The sequence below is a fragment of the Hyperoodon ampullatus genome (assembly GCF_949752795.1).
Source record: "Hyperoodon ampullatus genome assembly, chromosome: 1".
Taxonomy (NCBI): domain Eukaryota; kingdom Metazoa; phylum Chordata; class Mammalia; order Artiodactyla; family Ziphiidae; genus Hyperoodon; species Hyperoodon ampullatus.
This window is the reverse complement of record NC_136914.1, coordinates 120,140,778-120,165,109: the sequence shown is the minus strand read 5'-3', so window position 1 is coordinate 120,165,109 and position 24,332 is coordinate 120,140,778. Positions and strand designations below refer to the sequence as shown.

The 24,332-nt window shown below is 40.8% G+C and overlaps 1 protein-coding gene across 1 annotated transcript in view; it reads right to left on the bottom strand.

Annotated features, from left to right (window-relative positions):
• Positions 1-24,332, bottom strand: part of PCNX2 (pecanex 2) — a gene marked incomplete at its 3' end in the record, with an annotated part of 308,773 nt that overhangs the window by 174,800 nt on the left and 109,641 nt on the right. Inside the window, exons 16-17 of the mRNA XM_079712418.1 lie at positions 12,099-12,208; positions 10,402-10,498 (exon numbers count right to left, since the gene is read on the bottom strand). Of these exons, the coding sequence (XP_079568544.1) occupies positions 10,402-10,498; positions 12,099-12,208 (207 nt within the window). The remainder of the gene's footprint in view (positions 1-10,401; positions 10,499-12,098; positions 12,209-24,332) is intronic.

Below are 24,332 nucleotides of genomic sequence, written 5' to 3'. Positions count from 1 at the left end.
TTGATGACTTTTGACCTATGTATATCCCCATGAAACCATCACCATAATTAAGATAATTAGCATATTCATCACACACACCCCAAATTTCCTCTCCTGACCTTTTCTAATCTAGCTCTCTCTCCTCTCCTCACCTATCCTCAGATAAACACTGCCCTGCTCCATCACTATAATTTGTTTTCATTTCCTAGAATGTTATATAAATAGAACTGTAGACAATGTATTCTTTTCTGGTCTGACTTCTCTCACTAGTATAATTATTCTGAGATTAATCCATGTGTTATCTGTATCAATAGTCCATTCCTTTTCGGTGCTGTATAATATTCCTCTGTGTGGATGTACCCCACACTGTTTTAAACCATTCACTCATGGATAGACATCTGAGTTGTTCCCAGTTTGGGGCTATTATAAATAAAACTGCTATGAATATTCACAGACCTGTTTCTGGACACATGCTTTTGTTTCTCTTATGTAAATACCTAATGGTAGAATGTTTGGATCTTATGGTAGGTTTAGGCTTAACATTTTAAGAAACTGCCACATGATTTTCCAAAGTTGTTGCAACCATTTTACATTCTCACTGGCAGTCTGGAGGGTTCCAATTGCTTCCTATCCTTGACAAGGATACACACCTGGTGTAGTCAGCATTTTTAATTTTAGCCATTCTAGTGGTTGTGTGGTACAGTGGTTCTCAACCACTGCCTTCTCAATAATTGTCTCAGTTGGGGACAATCTGACCTCCCAAGGAACATTTGGAAAGTCTGGAGACATTTTTGTTACATTTTGGGTAGAGGAAGAGTGTTACCGGCATCTGGTAGGTAGAGGCCTGGGATGCAGCTAAACATCCTACAATGCTCAGGATAATCCCTGACAACAGAGAATTATCAGGCTCAGTGTCAATAGTGTGAGGTCAAGAAAGCTTGATATAGCGGTATCTAATTATGGTTTTAATTTGCATTTTCCAATGGCTAACAATGTCGAGCATTTTTCATGTACTTAATTTTTTAAAGGTCATTTACAATAGCATCAAAAATAGGAAATATTTAGGGATAAATATGACAAAAAATATGCAAGACCTGTACATTGAAAGCTATGAAACATTGCTGAGAGAAACTAAAGAAATAAATGGAGAGATATACCATATTCTTGGATTTGAAGATTCAATATTGTTAAGGAATCAATTCTAACCAAATTGATTTACAGAGTCAACGCAATCCTAATCAAAATTCTAACAGGATTTTTCTGTACAAATTGGCAAGCTAATTCAAAAATATATTTGGAAATGCAATGGACCTAGACTAAGTAAGACAACTTTGAAAAAGAAGAACAAAGTTGGAGGACATTCAATATCTGGTTTCAGAACTTGTATGTGCAAAACTACAGTAATCAGGTATTGATGGTATTGGCACAAAATATACATCAAGGTTAACTGAACAGAATAAAGCGTCCATAAATAAACCAACATGTAAATAGCCAACTGATTTTAAACAAAGAGGTCGGGAGTTCCCTGGTGGCACAGTGGTTAAGAATCCGCCTACCAATGCAGGGGACACGGGTTCAATCCCTGGTCCAGGAAGATCCCACATGCCGTGGAGCAACTAAGCCTGTGCACCACAACTACTGGGCGTGCGCTCTAGAGCCCAAGAGCCACAACTACTGAGCCCATGTGCCACAACTACTGAAGCCACATGCCTAGAGTCCATGCTCCACCACAAGAGAAGCCACCACAATGAGAAGCCTGTGCACTGCAATGAAGAGTAGTCCCCACTCGCCACAGCTAGAGAAAGCCCGCACAGCAAGGAAGACCCAACGCAGCCAAAGATAAATAAATAAAATTATTTTAAAAAAATATAAAGATTTCAAGGTAAAATGGCACCTTTCCCCAAAATAAGGTAGAAGATAAATTTTTTTAACGAATGGTTCTGGAGCAGTTGAACAGCCATCTACAAAAACAAAACAACAAAAAACTCCTCTACACTTACCTCACATCACGTACAAAAATTAACTCAACCTGCCTCATAAATCTAAGTTACACTATCGAATTTTTCAAAGAAAACATAAGAGGAAATCTTAGTGACCTTGGGTTTGGCAAAGCTTTCTTAAATAGGACACTAAAAGCTGGAATTATAAAAGAAAAAAAGTCGTAAATTGAATTTTATGAAAATTTAAAACATTTGTTCTTCAAAAGACTTTGTTATAGAATGAAAAGGCAAGGCAAAGCTTGGGAAAAAAACATTTGCAAAACATACATCCAACAAAAGACTTTTATCTATAATATATAAAGAACTTTACTAATCAATAAGAAGTCCAACAACTCTTCCCTACCCCATTCCTAGCTGCACATGGGCAAAAGTTTTGAACAGACTCACCAAAGGAGATGGCAGATGGTAATTACTGAGCTTTTTCCTCGTGGTGCCAATGCATAAAAATATAGATGACTCTCTTAATATTGGTGAAAGTAACATCAGCAAAATAAAAAGGAAATGACTCCCTCTTTTCCTACAGCCACCAAAGAGCAGCTATTATTTTGCTCCAAAAATTGTATTCTTGAAAATATTCTTTAAGAGGAACCTTGAAAGACACCTGGACCTCAGAGACTGTTGCTGTGTTTTCTGGGCCAGTATTTTTGCCTATGGATGCTGAATCATAGTTCTAGCTATAAACACAAATGTATATGGTTTTTCTATGAATGTTTCACAAAGGTCTAATCTTAGTGTACGTATAATTTTCTACCTTTTTCAACAGTAGTTTCTTTTGTAACCATTATAAATATTATTGTATAGACTTACTAGCAGCATTTACTGGCTAAATAATTTTCCATCTTGTGATGCCATACACATACATACCCATACATACACAGAACAGTGTCATAGTGGACACTCAAAGTATTAATTTAGTGAATGAAACTGAATGCAAACTTTTCCTAACTGCTAGATATTAGGTTGCCTTCCATTTTTTACCCTAATGAAGTATGCTGCAATCATTATCTTTTTGCACCTAATTCTTTTTTCATATTTTGAATTAATTCTCTAGAAAAACTATGACAGAGATTTACTATATCATAGGTTATGAATATTTCACAATTCTTGATAAATTATGCCTTACCAGATGATTGTAATAATTTACACAAATACAATGTCTAAGAGATCTCATCTTGTCACAGTTAGCAATATCATTAATTTATCTTGTGCTAATCGAGTGGAACAAAAAATACCATCTTATTTTAACTTGCATTTCTTAATTTATAAGAAGTGTAAATATACTTCATACATTTATCTACTAAATATTGTTCCTAAATGAAATGTATATATTAATATCATTTGCTTATAGAGTTTAAAAAATCAAATTGTAAAAGTAGTTGGTACAAGAAAGATACTTAACTTTTATCAAATTTGTAACAAATACTTTTACCAAATTATTTGCATTTTATTGCCCTTTTTTACATATAGAAATTTAAAATTTTTATGCACTCAAATCTGTGTGTGTGTGCACGCATGCACGTGTGTTATTTTTATCTTATAGATTCCATGGTCTGGGAAATCATTTGCTTTCTTGAATTTGAATAAATGTTTGATTTTATTTCATGCTCTCTATTGAAAATTTCTTTTACATTTTTAAAAATGCGAGCCATGCATACAGAAAAATGTATAAAATAAATATGTACAATTTAAGAATAATTGTAAAGTGAATGCCTCAGTGACCACCTCCTGGTTGAAGGAAATCTAGCATTCCCAGCCCCCAAAAAGCCCCTTGAATGTGGTTCCCTGATCATGAATCCTTCTTTACCCTCTTGGGGTTCCCTATCAACTATCCTGATCGATGAAAATCATTTTCTTGCTTTAAAAAAAAGAATGTTTGCTACTTATGTACGCAATTGTAAGCAGCTTAGTTTGCCTACTTCTCCCCAATAGATGGCACCATACTGTATGTATCTGTTTGTGTCTTGCTTCCTTTGCTCAACATTGTGTGGTTAAAATTCACCATATATAGCTTTAGTAAGGTCTTTTCCGTTGCTGTAGAGGACATTCTACTGTGGGTGGAATTTCCAGTGGCTTCAGTTTGGGGCTCTTATGAACAAATGCTATGATGAGCAATCTTATATGTGTATTTTGGTACAAATGTGCAAGATTTGCTCCAGGGTAAATATGTATTTAGAAGTAGAATTGCTGGCTGTAGTGTATAGGTAGCTTCAATTTTATAATACCAGACTGCTTCCAAAACAGATATACTAATTTTACACTACCACCAGCAGTGCATGAGAGTTCCCTTGTGCCACACTTTTGTCAACATTTAGTATTGTGAGAACTTTAATTTTTTGTCAGTCTGGTTGGTGTGAAATGGTAACTCAGTGTGGTTTTAGTTTGGAGTTTCCTGATTAGTAATTAGATTACACATATAGTCATGTTTTGGCCATTTATATTTACCCACTTTTAATTGAGATATCTGGCTTTCTTACTGATTTATAGGAATTTTATGCTTCATCATGACACTAGTGCTTTATCAACTATATATATTTTAAAAATTGTTCCCCATTCTGTGGCTTGTTTTTTTAAGTCTTTTTTCTGTATTATTTGATAAATCAAAGGTCAAAATTTTAATGAATTTGAATTTTTGTGTTATTTTAAAAATTTTTTTCCTACCCTGATATCATAATTTCCTTTATTAAGATTCTAAGTGCTTTCAGGATTTGTCATCTCATATTTAGGTGTATGATCCATCTGGAATTGACTTTTAAGTATAGTGTAACATAGGAGTCCTATTATGTTTTGTTACTTAGAAGAACTTCTATTTTTTTTCATTCCTTTTCTCCTTCTGTACAGGGTTGGAACTTACATGCTTTGTTTCTATTCCTTTAGTAGTTATACTAGACAATCCAACATGCAGGCTTAACTTATCAGTCTAAATTTAATCAATATTTTAATTCATCTTCTGGACATTACTAAGAACTTTCAAGTCTTGGAGTCCATTTCTCCTCCCATCCAAACTTGTATGTTATTGTATTCACATAGTTCAATTCTACTTTACATTTTTTAAGCCAACCATACACTCACTACGGTTTTATACAGTTAAACTTTATTTAGATTTACTAATGTATTTGCCACTTTCTCTTCTCTTTGTGCTTTCTTGCAAATTAGACCATCTGAGATCACTTTCTGTTGAACACTGTCCTTCAGAATTACATTCAGTGAGAATCTCTCAGCATTTTTCTAAAATATTTTTATTTTGTCCTAATTCTTGAAAGATATTTTCACTGGGCATAGAATTCTAGCTTGGCAGTTACTTGCTTTACAGAACTTCAAATCTATCAAGCTGTCTTCCGGTTTCTACTATTGCTTTTGATAACAGAGCATTGAGGCTGTCATTCATTTGCATGTAATCTGTTCATTCTGTTTAACCAATTTAAGATGGTCTGTATCTTTGGTGTACTGCAGTTTCACTATGTTTTGTTCATTGTGGATTCTTCTTTCATTTATCCTGCTTATGATTCACCAGAATTCTTAAATCTCTGATCAGTGTCTTTCATCAGTTATGGTAAATAGTCAAATAATATCTCATCAAATATTCATTATGCTTCAGTCTCTCTCCCTTTTTTCTGGAATTCTGATTAGATATATATTATATCTTCTTACTCCATCCTTCACATCTCTGTATCTCTGTTTCATATTTCCTAATTTTTTGTCTATCAGTGTTGCATTCTGGATACTTTCTTCTGTCTTGATCTTTCAGTTCACTAATTCTCTCTTCAGAGGTATCTAATCTCCTGTGTGTGTGTGTGTGTGTGTGTGTGTGTGTGTTTACTTTAATTGCTTCATTTTGTTTGTTTAGGAAGGACTCTGGTTCTCTTTCAAACATTCTGGATCATTTGATATATTTTCTGTTGTCTATAAATTTTAAGGCTTTTATTTCTTTAAACACAGTAAGTAAAGTTGTTTCAAATCTACATCTGATCCTTCCAATATCTGAAGTGTTTGCAAACCTATTTCTGCTGGTTCTTTGTTTTTCTGTGTAGTTTTAAACTTTTTATTGAAAGCTGCTCATATCCCTTAGAAAATTGGTTTTGGGAATGCTTGGAGACCTAGGAGGAAGGAATCCTTTAGAGAGGATTCATGTGTTTTTGTTTTTGTTTTTTTGTCATGAGGTATTTCCAGTTGGGGGCCACTTTAAGCTACATTCATAAATTGAGGGGGTTTGTACCATCCAGATGTTAGCACTTGTACTGCAAATCAGTGGAAATGATTCTTTTGTTCAACCTTGGAGCGAGTTTGCTTGCATTCCCCTGGCACTGTGGAGGGTGGAATGGATTCCTTCTGGTTCATTCTTCCACTGAGAGTGGGCCCTTAGTGTCCCAGTTTGATGAGCAGATGGTCTCCCCTTGGACACCCACTTTGGCAGGCTTGGGCTTTCACTTCTCTTCTCCACAGTTGGAGGGCTGAAAACCAAGGCTCAAGGTCCCCTGGTTAGGCAGATGTGAAGGTTCCCTTTTTCACTTAAATTCTGACTTGATAATTCCTTATTATTTTGTCAGTTTTTTGTCACATTTAAGAAAGATTTTTTCATTTTATTTTATTTTATTGAACTATAGTTGATTTACGTCATGTTAATTTCAGGTGTACAGCAAAGTGATTCATATATGTATATATGTATTTTTTTTCACTTATAGATTATTACAAAGTATTGAGTATAGTTCCCTGTGCTCTACAGTAGGTCCTTGTTTATTATCTACTTTATATATAGTAGTGTGTATATGTTAATCCAATCCTCCTAAGAAAGACTTTTTTGTATTTTATTCAGAATTTTCAGTATTAATCAGCAGAGTTTGGTTATAATAACTTAATATACCAGAGATGGAAAATACCAGAGATGGAAAAGTATCATTTGATCTCTCCTTCCCTCTCTCTAACTCGGTGTCTGGGGAGGGATTAGCACATGAAATTCTTTTTCACATCCCACTACTAAAGAACTGCTTCAGCACCATACACTGAATAATCAATTCTTGATTGTGACATTTAATTTTCACATAATACATCCATATAAATAATTTGTCTCTTTTCTGTGTTTTACTGACTCACTAATCCCATTCTCTAATCTTGGATGAGTCTCATATTTTTTCCTGATTACTCAATCTTTATAATGTACTTTAAACCTCAAAGTGCTAAGTTCCTCTTTCTTATTCTTCTTTTTCAGATTTTTTAAGCTATTATTAACTGCTATACTTCTAAATGAACCTTAGAATTATTTCCCCAAGTTGTGAATATAATTCCTTCAGCACTGTCTTGAACTATAGTAAACCTATAAATTTATTAGAAAGAATTGGCATTTAAGAAATTTCAGCCTTCCCATACAAAATCAGGTTATGTCTGTTTATCATCACTTATTCAGAACTTCATTTACATTTTAATAGGCTGCTATAGCTTTCTTTATTTCTGACACTACTTGTTAAAATCATTCTATTATCAACTCATATATTTTGTTGCTATCGTGAGTTCAATCATGTTTTCATTATATCTTCTATGGTTATTTCTGATATGTCAGAATGCTCTTGTTTTTCTGATTTTTTTTTGTCTCTGGTGGTATTTATGAATTCTCTTATTAATCACAGTTGACTTCAATAAACTTTTCTATGCATTCTATACGTATGTAATAATGTAATCTACACTTTTTTCTCTTTCAGGACTTAACAATAGCCAGAATTTCTAAACCACTATTCAATAAAATGAATGTTTTGTTGCCTATTTTAATGATAAATCCATGCATGTTTAGCTAATAACTCTATTAGCTCTTAGTACACAGAATGTTTTAAATCCACTGTGGCATTTTATGTAACACTTCATGCTCCAACCCTAAAAAGAAGTTTAAGAAGCCCTGATCCAACACTACACACCCAGCAGATTTAGACAGCATGGGGCTGGAAAAATCTATGTGATACAACCAATTGTTTAAAAGAAGCTGTCTGAATAATACAGATAAAAATTAATTTTGTTTGTTTGTTTGTCTCTAGATACAATGAAAGTAACAAATCTGAATGCGATAGTTAGCTAGTGGGAAGCAGCAGCACAGCACAAGGAGATCAGCTTGGTGCTTTGCGATGACCTAGAGGGGTGGGAGGGAGGCTCAAGAGGGAGGGGATATGGGGACATGTGTATGCCTATGGCTGATTCACTTTGTTGTGCAACAGAAACTAACATGGTATTGTGAAGCAATTATACTCCAATAAAGATCGATTAAAAAAAAACTGAAAGTGATGAAAATGAGTGAGGGTACAAACGGAAAGACCATGCTAATAAGGCATATGGAAAAAGACTAACCTGGCAAACCACTAGTGGAAAGTTTATATTTTTATTACCATTGAACGGTGGTAATAAACTTTGTGTGCATAACCTGTGTTGCTCATATAGAATAAACCCATGACAGAGCTCTGGTTATCTCCATTTCTAGATCAATGTCCCTTAAAGCACAGTCTGTGGGTCCCCTGAACAGAATCACCTGGGTGGACAGTCTCATAAATATGCAGATCCCCAGGCCCTGCCCCAGGCCAAGTGAATCAGAATAGAAGGGCTGGAAAACAGATCAAATGAGGCTCCCTAGGGGTTTCTCATATAAACTAAAATGTAAGGGAAGAGAGAGAGAGACAGGGAGAGAGAGAGAGACAAAGAGAGAATAAGAGAGCCAGAGAGAGACATAAAGAAACAAAATCAGAAACAAGGAGGGAAATTTCATCCCTGCACTATGACATAAAAGGTATTATACATCAAAATGTAAAAGCTGAACCTGAGAGCCTCGTGAAAATATTATAATTAGATGAGAAGACTTTTCAGAGAGATGAACACACACATCATATTAAATCACCTACAAGTTATGTGCTCTACATGGTACAAAGCATTTCAAAGTATATTAAAACCAAGTAAGGCAACACCTAACCCATCACGGCTAATCATGCTAATGAAATGTCTGCTAGGCAAATTTCTTGTCAGATTTCATTGTAATTTATACATTATTTTTACTGCAATAAATGAGGAAGCATCTTCATCATTCATGAAATCAAGGAACATTTGTGGGGATAGTTTTTTCAAACATCCATGGGAAACTCTTGGGTAGACTTCGGGCCCCCCAGGACTTTCATAGAAATCGATCTGGGAATGTGAGTTTGATCTCGTCCCTCTAAGTTTCCTGGTATAAATATTAGAGGTCAGGTTGTTGATGCTACTTTTGAATGTCAAATGTCTTCTCTGTTATCTGCCATCCCATCAGCTCTGGAAGCTTCACCTCACACCTGCTTTCAAGTGTATCTCAGCCTTTATGACACAATTACACAGTGCTGAATGTCAATTATACCTCAATGAAACTAGAAGGAAAAAATTAAATTCAGCAATTAACGAACCCTTATTCCTAGTGATTTGTGTTTTCATTCCCTGTGGTGACAGACAAGCCTCAATGCTTTAGCTTGAATTGTAACCACACTCAAAGGCACAGAGGTCTGAGTAAGAATTCTTTTCAATGCTATCATGTTGGCTATGAGTCTTGCACATTGTCTCGAAATGGTGGATTGCAATTTAACTCATCTAAATTCAATGGAATGTACTGAGCATCCACTAGCACGAGGCACAGATACTGTGGAGGCCAGGACAAATGAGACATGGCTCGTAGAAGTGCTTGCAATCAATAGCCCATTAACTGCTTTTCCTTTGATCTGTCATTCTTAAAAATACAGAAAAAGCATGGCTGGGAGACAGCAGACTGCTCCAAGCTCAGTACTCGAATGGGACATTATGTGACCAATGAGCATTGTTTTTCAAACTATTAAGGTTTGGAAGTTGATACCAAAGAGATATACCTGCTCCAAGCCATTTCCCTGGTGAACAGAGAAATAGCGTCATTCTTTCACAACCTTTTATTTCTTTCTTCCTTCTTTTCCTCCTTCCTTTTCCTCTCCTGTGCTCCATCCAATATGGTGGCTCCTTCTGCAACATCCCAGACTTAAGTCTAAAGTCCAAGCGCCCCTCCCAAGGGATTTACAGATGTCAACCTTGAACCAAAAGACCCAGGAAAGAGTTCCCTGAGCTCAGCACAAGGCTAAGGCGAGGATGTGGAGAGGAGAGTGGTAGGGGGGTGGGCAGGGCACATCAAGAATGCAGTTTGGCTGAATGTTTAATTGACAAGCTTTTCTTCACGCCCATCCCACCTGCTGCTTGGGGCCAGCAGTGGGTGGGAATTGTGTGAAGAGGGCTCATTTGAATATCCAGGCAAACTGCATCAGTTGAGGACCAAGTGAGCACCTGTGGCAGGTGTGCACAGCATCCACCCTCCAGAGGCTCAAAGGGTCCACACCGGGCAGGCAGCTCATGGTCTATTCCACACCAAGTCAAGTGGTGCCCTTGCATACATTATACAACACAAATGTCTCACCACAGAATCTTTCATCTTCTTGGGGAGAGGGTCTGCAGCCAACTCTTCCAGATTTTGATGTAAAAACTTATGAAGCAATCTGCACTGAATAAAGGACCTGAAAATGGAAAAACACACACAGGTTTTACTTTTTAAAATATGTGCCTATTCCAAGGTTTGAGGTAAACAGCTTCACCTTAGACCTCACACTCACAAATGACAAAAGCCAGTGCTCTTTCCTTTAGATAATTCGTAATAAAGAAAAAGAGGTGCATGTTCAAGTGACCACAAAGACAATGGTTGAACTTCAAATTCCATACTGATTACAGTAAGTCCCCTATATACGAACGAGTTCCGTTCCAAGAGGGTATTCCTAAGTCCAACAAAGTTAGTCTAGGTACCCAACTAACACAATCGGCTATCTAGGACTGTACTGTAATAGGTTTATAATACTTTTCACACAAATAATACATAAAAAACAGACACAAAAAATAAAGAAAACATTTTTTAATCTTCCAGTACAGTCCCTTGAAAAGTACAGTAGTCCAGGACAACAGCTGGCATACTGGGGCGGGCATCAAGTGAACAGGCAAGAAGAGGTACTGACTGGAGTGGGGAGAGGAGGTGGGAGATGGTAGACCTGAAGGATCGTCCATCAGCAACAGGAGACGGAGGGCAAGCTGCAGTTTCATGCACACCTGACGTGACTGGACATGCGAACACACGTTTGCATCTTTGAAAGTTCACAACTTGAAGGTTCCTGTGTAGGGGACTTACTGTAAAGCTGTTGAGGACCACAGGAGGTATCGGTACCCCCGACTGCCAACAGCTAGCTAAGCTCATGGAGATTCTCTATTTCAGCCAGACCAAAATACAGTACAATATTTGATAAGAAAATCTGTGCCATCAACATTTAACCTTTCCCCATTTTCCACGCCTTTCATCTTGCTGTACCTGACAACCTAAAATTATAATTTTTCTGCCCCCCAAACAGTTATGATTATCTTAAGTCAATATCTCCCATTAAGTGTGGAGAAATTACATGAGATGATTGATTAACTGGATTGACTGACTGGTCCCTGAAATTATGGCATCACATAAAGGGTTTTCAGTTCCAAAGTGCATATTTATCAAAAACTTGAAAGATAACAAATAAAGGGAAGATTGGAAAGTATATTTTCAAGGGACTACGCGTTATTATTAAATGCCTTTTAAAACTCTGGCACACACTTCACTTTAAATCCAGAGGGCCCTGCCATACTAAGAACAAAAAACAACAAAACTTTTCCTTTCAGAAATGCCAGTCTAGTCTCCCCAGGGTAGCTGCCTGGCATAAAGGCAGCGATACCACTTTGTGGACCCAGAGAGGGTACTTGTGAAGGTTGGTGCTTCTCGTATGACTCACCAAGGGAAAGTCAAAGACAGTGCTTGGGTGCAAGAGGCCATCTGTTCCTGGCCTTGAGAATTTCACTCCAAAAGCACCAGAGCAAAGGTTAAATGTGCTCTAGAACTTGACCCCTGATTTTCATTCATTTCTGATCAGTCCTGCATTTCTCCCACCATCGCCCAGGGACCAGCTGGTTTAACGGGAAAGAGCAAGCACCATGCACTGGATGAGAGAGCAAGGCTGCAGGACCAGGGGACGGCTGTGTGTGTGTGTGTGTGTGTGTGTGTGTGTGTGTTTCTCTGTGTGTGGTGTGTGTGTCTGTGTTACTCACAGGAGCACAGAGGGGTCGCTGCTCTGTCTGCTCAGATGGTAGGAAAGCGCAACCAAGAGGCCACAGAAGGCAGAAAACAGTGCTGGGATGTGCTGCGTGCTCCAGGGTTCCTGAGCAAAAGATCAGAGAGCCAAGTCACTCCATGCCTGGGTGCAAAAGAGCAGGATCGCATTCTAGAAAATGCTTAGCAGGTGTCCCTGAGGTCCAGCTGGATGGACGTGGTGCCCTGTGATCACTCCTGCCAATGGGCATCCAAGCACCTGATGGCTCCCCAGAAACCTAGCCTGTGAATGTACAAGCATGGATTTTGACAAGGGATTGGCTATGGGGGGGGAGCACATTTGAAACAAATTGTGCATATTTATGAAAATACATTAACTTCACCTTTTCTGAAATTCAGTTTAGGATTTTTATAAGATGTAGCATTAAACATATGTTGCCCCTTTTGAATTAAATATAATACTTAATAATGACATAAAAACTGTATTTCTTAATGTTTATTTATTCAAAAGGTAGTAGACAGGGCTTCCCTGGTGGCGCAGTGGTTGAGAGTCTGCCTGCCGATGCAGGGGACACGGGTTCGTGCCCCGGTCTGGGAAGATCCCACATGCCGCGGAGCGGCTGGGCCCGTGAGCCATGGCCGCTGAGCCTGCGCGTCCGGAGCCTGTGCTCCGCAACGGGAGAGGCCACGACAGTGAGAGGCCCGCGTACCGCAAAAAAAAATAATAATAATTAGAAAAATAAAATGCAAAGGCCTCCTCACCCCATTACCCTGAAAAGCCATGGTGCTCTCTTCTCTCCTTCAGTGCCCGGCAGCCTTGCAAGAGGCTCCTCACCAGCCAGTGCATCTGTCACGTGGGGCAGCCCCTCCCCCGCGGGTACAGCACCTCCTCACAGCATGGGCTTCAAGCTGGGCAGACCTGGATTTGAATCCTGGTCCTGCCAGGGATGAGCTGTGTGGCCTTGGCTAAGTTACTTAACATCTCTGAGCACTGTGTTAGTTTCCTCTTCTTTAGAAAGGGAAAATAATACATAGGTAGGGGTTGCTGCAAGGGTACTTTTCTGTATGCTGGGCCATTTTTTTAAGCTTTTGGTATGAGACGTTCAATGCAGCCCCTTCTTTGTGACTGGTACCCAGGGCTCTGAGCCAGACTGTCCTGGGCTGTTTCCTGTCTGTCATCCCCACAGTCAGCTGGTCCTAATGTGTTACTGATGCATCTTTCAATGCATCTCCAATTTGTCCCTTCCTTTCATTGCATCGTACTGGGTCAGGCATCCACTGCCTTGTTCCCGGGGCTACTGTTAATAGCTTCATAGTGGGAAGATCTATGCAATCTCCATATCCCTCCCCACTCCACAGACTCCACGATTCACCCTCCACATTACAAAAGAGTGGTCCTCCTCCCATAAAAGGCAAATCAATCACGATTGCCCTTCACTCAGTATTTTTCAGTGATTCCTCATTGCCTACCGAAAAAATCTACTCCACAGGAAGCTAGCTAAGCCAATTAGGATCCAGCCCTAGTTCAACTTTTCAGCCTCCTTCTGCACATTTAGTAGATGCACAGCAGCAAAACCATAAAGATGTGTTGCTTCCTGGCCCCCCTGCCTTTGCACACAAAGCTGCATCTGCCCAGAGAGCTCTTCCACTCTGACCCCAGTCCACTCCCCTCTGCCTGGTGAACTCCTACCCATGCTTCAGTGCCCAGTATAAGAAGTCCCACCTGCCTGGTGCTGTCTCCCTGATTTCCCAGGCAGATAGAAGCTCTCCCCTAGCATCAGAACCATCATTAAACACGTTTACTTCAGCATTTAAGATATCTCACTCCTGGGCTTCCCTGGTGGCACAGTGGTTGAGAGTCTGCCTGCTAATGCAGGGGACACAGGTTCGAGCCCTGCTCTGGGAGGATCCCACATGCCGCGGAGCGACTAGGCCCGTGAGCCACAACTACTGAGCCTGCGCGTCTGGAGCCTGTGCTCCGCAATAGGAGAGGCCGCGACAGTGAGAGGCCCGCGCACCGCGATGAAGAGTGGCCCCCGCTTGCCACAACTAGAGAAAGCCCTCGCACAGAAACGAAGACCCAACACAGCAAAAATAAATAAATTAATTAATAAACTCCTACCCCCACCATCTTCTAAAAAAAAAAAAAAAAAAAAAAAAAGATATCTCACTCCTGTTATGGGCATGGGTAGGACTTGCCCCCTCTGGACTCCCTGCGGAGGGGCAGTTTGCATCTCTTCCCTGTACTTGGCACCAATGTTAGCACATCAACCTATCCTTGAGAGAATGAGGTTTCAGTTTTCATGATTACACCAGTCCGTCTTCTATGACCTGTGTGGAAAAAAATGTTTTAGCAAGAAAAGAAGGTGAAGAAATTAAGTAGCTTAGATCAAATGTGGATCAGGCAGTGAAATGTCACAGAAATGATTAGACTATTAGAGGGAAGGTATCTCATGACCTGAAAACTATTTTTTTCGTTCAAATAGCACCCCCAATAACAGACAATTTACTCTGGAACTTGGGAATTCTATTGTTTCTTGAAAGTTCATTCATGAAACATTTATTGGCCACTTGCTATGTGTCAGGCACCAAGGAGCACACCTCTGAGGAGGACAGCACAGGTGTCTGGGGAGGGAAGAACATAAGTAATTGTAATAAAGTGTGACAGGTGATGGACGGTGAGGTGCCTGGTGCTGGGTGCTCACCAGGCAGGAAGCAAAGGCTCCAGTGAGTCCAGGGGTTGGCGTTTAAGTGGAGCCCCGCATAGAAGAAATGTGGAGAACAAGGTCCTTCCCCTGCAGGGGCTTCTCGAGGACCAAGCTGGGCTCTGGGGTGCTGTGGGTGGATGGAGCTGACCCCAGCCATCCTCGCGTCTGCTCCTCCTCCCCCTGCCCCGGACGCCCACCTGCAGCTTCTCCCCCTTTCATTTCATACTTGGCTGTTACAAAAACACAGCCAAAAAGCTTTCCGAAAGAGAAAAACCTGCTAAATGCTATTTCCTCCCACTGATTCCTCTGCATTTGCCTCTGCTGCATGTTTTTTTTTTGCATTACGTGGGCTTCTCACTGCTGTGGCCTCTCCCGTTGCGGAGCACAGGCTCCGGACGCGCAGGCCCAGCAGCCATGGCTCACGGGCCCAGCCGCTCCGCGGCATGTGGGATCTTCCCGGACCGGGGCACGAACCCGTGTCCCCTGCATCGGCAGGCGGACTCTCAACCGCTGCGCCACCAGGGAAGCCCAGCTGCATGTTTAATACACAATTTCGTGAAGACGGAGGGCTTCCTTTTACATGCAGCCCATAAAAAAATGCAAACACTAGAAAAAAATCACTATGAGAAGGATTTAGTAACCATGACCATGGAAATAATGGTCCCTGCACGGAACAAAGAAAAAGTCAGGGGAATATGCATTGGTGGAAGTGAATTCCAGGCTCATCACTTCCTGGAATGAATGATTCTGTGGAAGGGACTTAACTTCTCATTGGCTCAGCTTCTGCTTCTGTAAAAAAGGTGACAATGACACTCTTCTTGAAATATTGCTGCAATGCCTTGATGAGATTTGAAATGGGCTTGCACACTGCAAAGCAGTATGTCGATGTTAGTTTTTTATTAATTGGAAAAGGAAGAGCGCCCAGGATGGATGGTCTTTGCAGAGAATAAATTAAAGCCAAACTAAATATATTTAAATAATTAAGTTTACCTACTTTGATTCACCCAACACCCCTTATCTAATTCTTCTCTCATTTATTCTCTACTTAATTAAATCTCTGCAGTACAAACGTGAAAGGGCAGCTACCCCTCCTAGTACTGAGGGACCTTCCCTCTTTACCTACTAAAACAGCAGTTGGTAGAAAAGGGAACAGGAGGTAAAAATATCTAACGGAAAACAGATATTTTCCCATTGGGGTTAGAGGAGAGGGACGTTGTCCCCCTTCCTTCTACTTCCCAGCATTTATCTCTGCTTGTGACTACAGATCTGTATAAAGATTGTCTGATTAACCCATGATCCTTCTTCCACTGGTCAAGCCCGTTGACAGCAGGGACTCATCTGTTTCACCCCAGTGAATTCTGAGCACCCTGTGCAGGGTCCAGGCCCTGAAAGGCCCTTACTGAATATGTATGGAACTGATGCCCTGGATTTGAGCACCCATTACTGCCTTACTCTATGATGCAGACCTAAGAAGGGAACCGCACAGATCATTTTATTTAGGTATCTTCAAGACACAGAAGGTTGGTCTTTCCCAGTGCAGACCAGTAGTTAAAAGCATGGGCTCTGGCTAGGACTGCCAGCTTCAATCCCAACTCTGCTGATTATTAGCACAAAAATACTACGCAAGCTTTTAAGCTTCAGTTTCCTTATCTTAGATAATACCGCTTAGGGTTGGTGTATATATTATATGAAATATTGTGTGTAAAATACTTAGTAGCCAGTCTAAAATGCTCAATAAATGTTTGCTATGACTATATGCTTTACTAAGATACTCTCTCAGTTGATTCAGGCTGCTATATCAAAATATCATAGACATGTGATATCATAAACAGCAGAAATGTACTGCTCACAGTCCTGGAGGCTGGGAGGGCCAAGATAAGGTGCCAGCAAATTTGGTGTCTGGTGAGAATCCACCTTCTGGTTCACAGCTGGCATATCTTCATATAATGGAAGGGGCGAGGGTGTTTTTCTGGCCTGTTTCAGAAGGGCACTAATACCAATCACGAGGGTGCCATCCTCATGACCCAATCACCTTCCAAAGGCCCCACCTCTTAATACCATCACCTTTGGAGTTAGGATTTCAACATATGAATTTAGGGGAACACAAACATTCAGACCAGAGCAGATACATAAGAGGACTGAGGACTGCAACAAAATCACATTTCCTGAAAAGAATTAGAATTGACCTTTAGTATGGTCCTTCTCTGAGAGTCCAAGAGAAAAACAATGATTTCTGTAGATTCCTTATATACTTCTGTTTGTATACTACAGACAGAAAATAAGAAGACAGGAAGTCTTCTACAAAATGCAAATCTGATCTTGCCAAGATATGATATTATTATGTCAAGGTGCACAATCTGAACTGACAGACCTTATTAGGGGTAGTTCTCATTTGTTATTTTAATCTGTTGCATTCCTTCTGGTGTCTGTCCTGTATTAGTAAATGTCTACATTCATCCTTCCATACATGTGATTTCTTTGAGCATAACCAATAGCTTCAAGATAAACTGTTAGACATGAATGAACAGCACTGTGGCTGCAGGGACACGACAGAAGGAATGAATATTTTCTTCAACAATGTAAAAGTGAGATGACGCCAGAATGGCATACTTCTTCTTCCAAGAAGAAGCATGGGGTGAAGGATTGCAAGGAATCCATATTCCAGGTGTGGCTTTATGTGTTTTCTCCCTCAACTTCAGATCTTCACACAACTCTTTCTTAGAAAGAACCGGGGCTCACCTGAGCTTGGGCAGATTGTAAAAAGGCTGACCACCAGGATCTTCTTAGGCTTACTACTGGAAATGCCCTCAAGCTCCAAGTTCTTAACGTTGTTCATTTTTTCAACAGATACATAATATATAAAATAGGAGGCAAATTTCTCAGGGAATCAAGGATAGGAAGGACTATTTGGATAGACACATGAGTTATTTTTTCGTGTTTAGAATGCCAAAGTTTGCAAAACCATGCTATCTTCCGGAAAGATTATTTTAGATTTGGAAGAGATCTCATAACTGAGCCAACCTCACCCCTTGACCAAATTACTGGTCAAGTAAGAAGACAGGGAGAATGTAAAAGACTTACCAAAGGTGGCAAGACCGACCAAGCCCTGGTTCAGTGCACTCTATCTTACACCACCCTAAATACTTGTACAGCTCACTGTGCACAGTATGTGGACATCTCATGACTTTCCATTTAAAAGGCTTGGCGCGGTGATTAAGAATCCGCCTGCCAATGCAGGGGACATGGGTTCAATCCCCAGTCCAGGAAGATCCCACACGCTGCAGAGCAACTAAGCCTGTGCACTGCAACTACTGAGCCTGAACTCTAAAGCCTGTGAGCCACAACTACTGAACCCATGCGCCCCAACTATTAAGCCCGTGTGCTGCAACTACTGAAGCTCGTGCACCTAGAGCCCGTGCTCCGCAACAAGAGAAGCCACTGCAATGAGAAGCCCGCGCACCGCAACGAAGAGTAGCCCCTGCTCGCCGCAACTAGTGAAAGCCCTCATGCATCCACGAAGACCCAACACAGCCAAAATAAATAAATAAATAAATAAAAATAAAAAGGCTTGGGATCACTATAAATTAGAACTTTCCATCTTTACAGGCTGTTTCATTCATGTATCATCCCCCATTAAATAGTGCTGGACATCTTTTCAGTTAACTGCCTGTGTTGGGGTTTGTTGTGACACATGGTAAGGTGATAGCCCAGAGGAAGAAGTCATCTGAGAGGAGCTCAGAGGAAGCTCCATGAAGGACTGAGTAAGGAGCTGGATTGTAAAACTGATTGGGAATGAACTTGGGAAGACCATATTCCAAGTCATGCAAGGGTAAAATGCTTCAATGCTGCATGACCCTGCATTCAAGCATGGCCTGGATATGCTTCAGGATGGGTACGGCTGGGTGCAATTCTAAAGGTACCACTGCTAAGCATACAGATATATAGATAAAAGAATGGGAAATAGTTAAGCATGAAGAAACACTGAAAGGAAAAGACCTTTATGGTTTATCAACCCGTAATTTTCTGCTCTGGGAAGAGAAGTGGCTGGGCGCCATCGACTCTGAAGATAAAACTATAGGAAATAAGCTTCAACATCAGCAAGGGAATCTGGATGTAATTTAAGGAAGAACTTCCTGACCTCGATGATTCAATAAAGTACAATTAGGAAAACACTAGCATTTCCTTTTTCCAAATTATTTCAAAACACAGATATTTTCCATGGAGAGGTAAGAGACAAGCTCACCTGAGAAAGAAGGAAGGAAGAGAAACTTGATGAAAGCTTTTCTCCTTACGCTTTCATTGTGTAGGAACATATTACTGTTTTAACATCTCTGCAATTTAACACACACACAACTAAATAAACAAACTGAGAACAAGAGGGAACTCTTCAGAATCATTTTACAGAATTAAGATTTAGGGGGAGGGGGAAACACAGCAAGATAAAATGGCTTTGTCCTTTTTTTCCATTCCTTTCTCCTTAATCTCCCGATCCCTCTCCAGGATGTTCAGTCCTAAGTCACCCCACCTGCATCCCCCGCCAGGGCCTAAGCCTGTCTCCCTGCCCAGGCTCCTCGGGCAGGTGTGCCCTGCACAGGAGGCAATCCTGTAAAAGACCAACAGGGAGAGCCTTCCCTGGTGGCACAGTGGATAAGAGTCCTCCTGCCAATGCAGGGCACTGGGTTCAAGCCCTGGTCTGGGAAAATCCCACATGCCACAGAGCAACTAAGCCCATGTGCCACAACTACCGAGGTTGTGCTCTAGAGCCCGTGAGCCACAACTACTGAGCCCACATGCCACAATCACTGAGCCCGGGAGCCACAACTACTGAGCCCACATGCCACAATCACTGAGCTCGCGAGCCACAACTACTGAGCCCATGTGCCACAACCACTGAGCCTGCAAGCCACAACTACTGAGCCTGCAAGCCACAACTACTGAGCCCATGTGCCACAACCACTGAGCCCGCAAGCCACAACTACTGAGTCCACATGCCATAACTACTGAGCCCACGTGCCGCAACTACTTAGCCCACGAGCTGCAACTACTGAGCCCGCGTGCCACAACTACTGAGGCTGCACTCTAGAGACCGCGAGCCACAACCACTGAGCCCACATGCCACAATCACTGAGCCCGTGAGCCACAACTACTGAGTCCGCATACCATAACTACTGAGCCCATATGCTGCAACTACTTAGTCCATGAGCTGCAACTACTGAGCCCACGTGCCACAACTACTGAGCCCACGAGCTGCAACTACTGAAGCCCGCGAGCCTAGAACCCTCACTCTGCAACAAGAGAAGGCATTGCAATGAGAAGCCTGTGCACTGCAACGAAGAGTAGCCCCCGCCTGCCACAACTAGAGAAAGCCCACGAACAGCAACGAGGACCCAACACAGCCAAAAATAAATAAAATTAAATATTAAAAAAAAAAAGATCAACAGGGAAGTTGATGGGACTTTCCACAGCCGCAGAAGCACCGAGGAAACTTCTAGCAGGAGTTGAGCTTGTTGAGTCAGAAGTACAGTAAAAAAATGCATTTGAGGATGTTTTTATTTTAATTTTTATTTTGGGATAAAGAAGAAAATGTTGACACTTGAGGAAGAAGAGAACCACTGACCTGAAGAGAGATTTTGAAACAAAATTATCAAATACACTGGGTGTCTTATCTGAAAGGTTTAGTTCAGTGCTCAGTCTCATTTCTGCAAAGAGAAGCAGAAAGGAAGAGAGGAAGTACTGACTGACATTTCTAGTGGATTTTTTAAAAGAACTTTCATATTTTAAACATCCATGTATTGACATTAGTCTTGAATTTTATTATATACATATAATTTATTTATTCAGACACATATGCACACAAATACATATTTTATTTTTAGAGAGAGATAAGGTTTTAAACAATCTATCACCCACTGATAATGAAGTGTATACCATGTGACAGTTTGCTTAAAATTAACATCCCTAATTGCTTTGAGAGGAGTCTCATGGGTCCCTGAGTTGGGAGTGATATGGATAGATGAGTGCTGGCCTCATAAAACTATTTTTATGAGGTAGAAATAAAACTGTCTAATAGTCCTACAGTTCTGTGGTAGATTTCATATGCATTTGGGAATTATTTTGATGAAAATACACAGGGAAGTTTAGCTTTGTATAAAAGTACTTTCTGAAGAGAATCCTAGTTTCAGCATTTTTTTCCTTCAAAATTTTAGACATCTCTATGACGGAATTTACAGGGCAAACTAACTGAGGATTTGGTTATAAAGGGAATGCAAATGGACCAAGTTCTCACTTTGCTATGCCCTTCATATCAGATTCACACACTTTCTTTTAAGGGAAAAGCAATGGATTTTTCTAAGCCCATTAAATATCCAGGCATTTCTGAATCCAGGTTTCCATACATCCTAAAATAAGATCTAGATCATATCACTTTCTCTCTGATATAAGTCCTACTTCTAGGACTATTTTGACATGAATCTTATACTTAAGTAAAAGGAGAACTGTGCCCTTGAAGTTCCAGAACTCAGCACGATCAGATGTGTCTCCCAGTCTCGTACTCTGTACTCTGTTCATAGTTCACGGCCATGGGTCACCATGAGGCCGGCCGGCACTTGCAAACATGCACTGGACACCCTCGGGGCTCCCCAGCACCCAGTGCTCATCCTGTAGCAGCCCCAGCTGACATTCCTGGTAGACCCTAGACACCCAGAGGGGCAGCCCCATGGCCTATCACTGAGTCTAATTCACAGCAGTCAGTCAATATGTGTTCAGTAAATAAACGAATGATCAGGGTAACAGATATGATGAATAAGATTTCACTGTCTACTAAAAGTAGGTGTTCCTTACCTCATACTCTTCTTTCATTTTGGTGAAAAAGCAGCATATGCTTACGATTCAAGACTATTTTACTGGGAATTCCCTGGTGGTCCAGTGGTAAGGACGCCACGCTTCCACTACAGGAGGCACGGGTTCGATCCCTGGTCGGGGAACTAAGACCCCTCGTGCCATACGGTGCGGCCAGTGAAATAAAATAAAATAAAATAACTAAAATGCTAGATTGAAAAAAGACTGTTTTACTTTTTGGAATAGGTATCGGGGGAAAATTAGCTCATTCACTAGCAAGAAAGACTGACAGGTACCATCCAAACCTACCTGATAGGCACCATTCAACATAGATAAATATAAATAAGTAAGCACACGCGCACATACACACACACACACACACACACGAACTTTTTGGAAAATACTGACATTTACTTTCCTTCTCATAGCCTTCTTCTCAGTTATCTGCATTTACTCAATCCAAAGTTTATAGAGCATCTATTATGTAACACTGGACTTTTAGCAGAATATGAAAAGAAGCGTATATAAACCATAGTCATGACTTTCAGGAGTTCATGATGAAACTGGGGGTGAAGAAAAGTACAGACAAAGCACAACAACAGTAATAGTACCGATGTATCGAGCAACGGCTTGACTGGCCACTTTACATGCACTGTCACATTCAGATTAGAGCAAACCTTAAAGGCAGGGATTGCTCATTTTAAACATGAGGAAACAGAGGCCTTTACTTTAGTTATCGTGGGAGTATCTATTTCCCACAGAACTGATTATATTCAGGGTAAATAAGTATTGATATGAACACCAAAAGGACAATATTGCCCATGGACTTTGGAAGGAAGATAAACTTCTGCTGGCATGGCTAGGGCAAGCATAGTCCTCCATCTCTACTGGGACCACCACTGCTCGTACTGCAGGCCTGGAATTCTCTTGTCCACCCAACTTCCCCACTCCAAATTGGACAGCCACTGAATCCGACCAATATTGATTTCACTACATTTCTTGGATTTGACCCTTTCAAACTCTGTGCTTCCTACCCAAACCTGACTCCAGATCTTACTTTACTCAGCAATTGCAATTCCATTTTGAACAACTGAGGCATCATTCTTCTTCCTGGTTTTCCCCCAAATCAGTGTCCACTGCCGCTGTCAAAGGCATCCAACTCTAGCTTGAGGATCCTGACAATCCAGCATTAACTGGGTTTGGAGATCAATGGCACGCGTTTAACTTTCTAGGAAGGGAACGTGACAGAAAGTACTCACCGCCCTTCTGACATCCATCTGCCCTTCTTCCCCACCAGTCATCGCTGCCTTACTAGCTGTTCAGGCAGCTAAAAGACTTGTAATTCCCATCCCCTTGCAGCTAGAAGTGACATGGTTCTATCCATAAAATATAATCTGGAGTCTAGTGTAATAAAAGTGAATTAAAACTTGGATTTCGTTTTCAGGCGTATCACTATTAGCATCATCACCATTATGTTCATCAACATCATCACCATCAACTAAGAATGCTAATAATAATTTCCACTTGTATTTGTTTTCTACGGCAGTGTAACAAATCGCCAAAAACAGTGGCTTAAACAACACAAAGTATGATCTCACAGTGTCCTGCCTCAGCCATCTGGGCGTGATCGCCTCCTCTGCTCGGGGTCTCACCAGGCTGGATTCACGGTGCTGCCCAGGGCTGCAGTCTTACCTGAGCCTTGAATCCTCTTCCAACCTCACTTCTGGCTGGCAGAATTCAGTTTCTTGCAGCTATAGGACTGAATTTTCTTGCTGGCTTTGCTGGGATCTGCTCCAAATCTGAGAGGCCATCCTTATGACGTGTGGTCCTCTCCATAGGCTATTTGCAACACAGCTGTTTACTTCTTCAAGGCCACGGGGACAGTGTCTGCTGTTTCTTCTGTCTCTGACCTCTAGTCCTTCTTTTAAAGGGCTTGTCTGATTAGGTCAGACCCATCCAGATAATCTCTCTTTTGATTGACTTAAGCTAACTGATTAGGGACCTTAATTACACCTCAAAATCCTTCCACCTTTGCCAGATGATGTAACCTAATTACAAGAGGGACACCCTATCATACTCATGGGTCCTGCCCATGCTCAAGGGGCAGAAATTACACAGGGGCTGGAGTCTTGGGGCAATTTCAGAATCCTGCGCACCACACCATTTAATGAAAACCCTTGAGTTAGACACTTTATATATATTATCAATTTAATTTCATTCACTTCTGACAACATTCATATGAAGTAGGTATTACTAATCCATTTCACAATTGAAAAAAAAAAAAAAAACGTGAATTAGCCATGTGCCCTTAGGCAAATAACATCAGCACTCTGTGCTCACGTTCACCACTGGAATATAGAAATGCTATTATCTTCCTTATGTATTACATGGAGCTATAATAAAGGGCAAATGAGAAAACACTTGGGAAATTATTCTGAAAATTAAAGTACCATCGATCTGCAAGGTATCTTATATGCCTGTGAACGGTTCTTTTGCCTAGAAAAATATATTTATACTTCAAATGTGCTAGGGAGGATGGCACAGAAGTGAGATTTTTGAAAAGATACAGGATCTGGGATCTGCGATGTGTGACGTTAACTCACTTAATCGCTCTCTGGACCTCCACTTCCTCATTTTAAGTAATAAAATGAAGGCTTTGGGACAGGGGATATGTAAGGTCTATTTCAG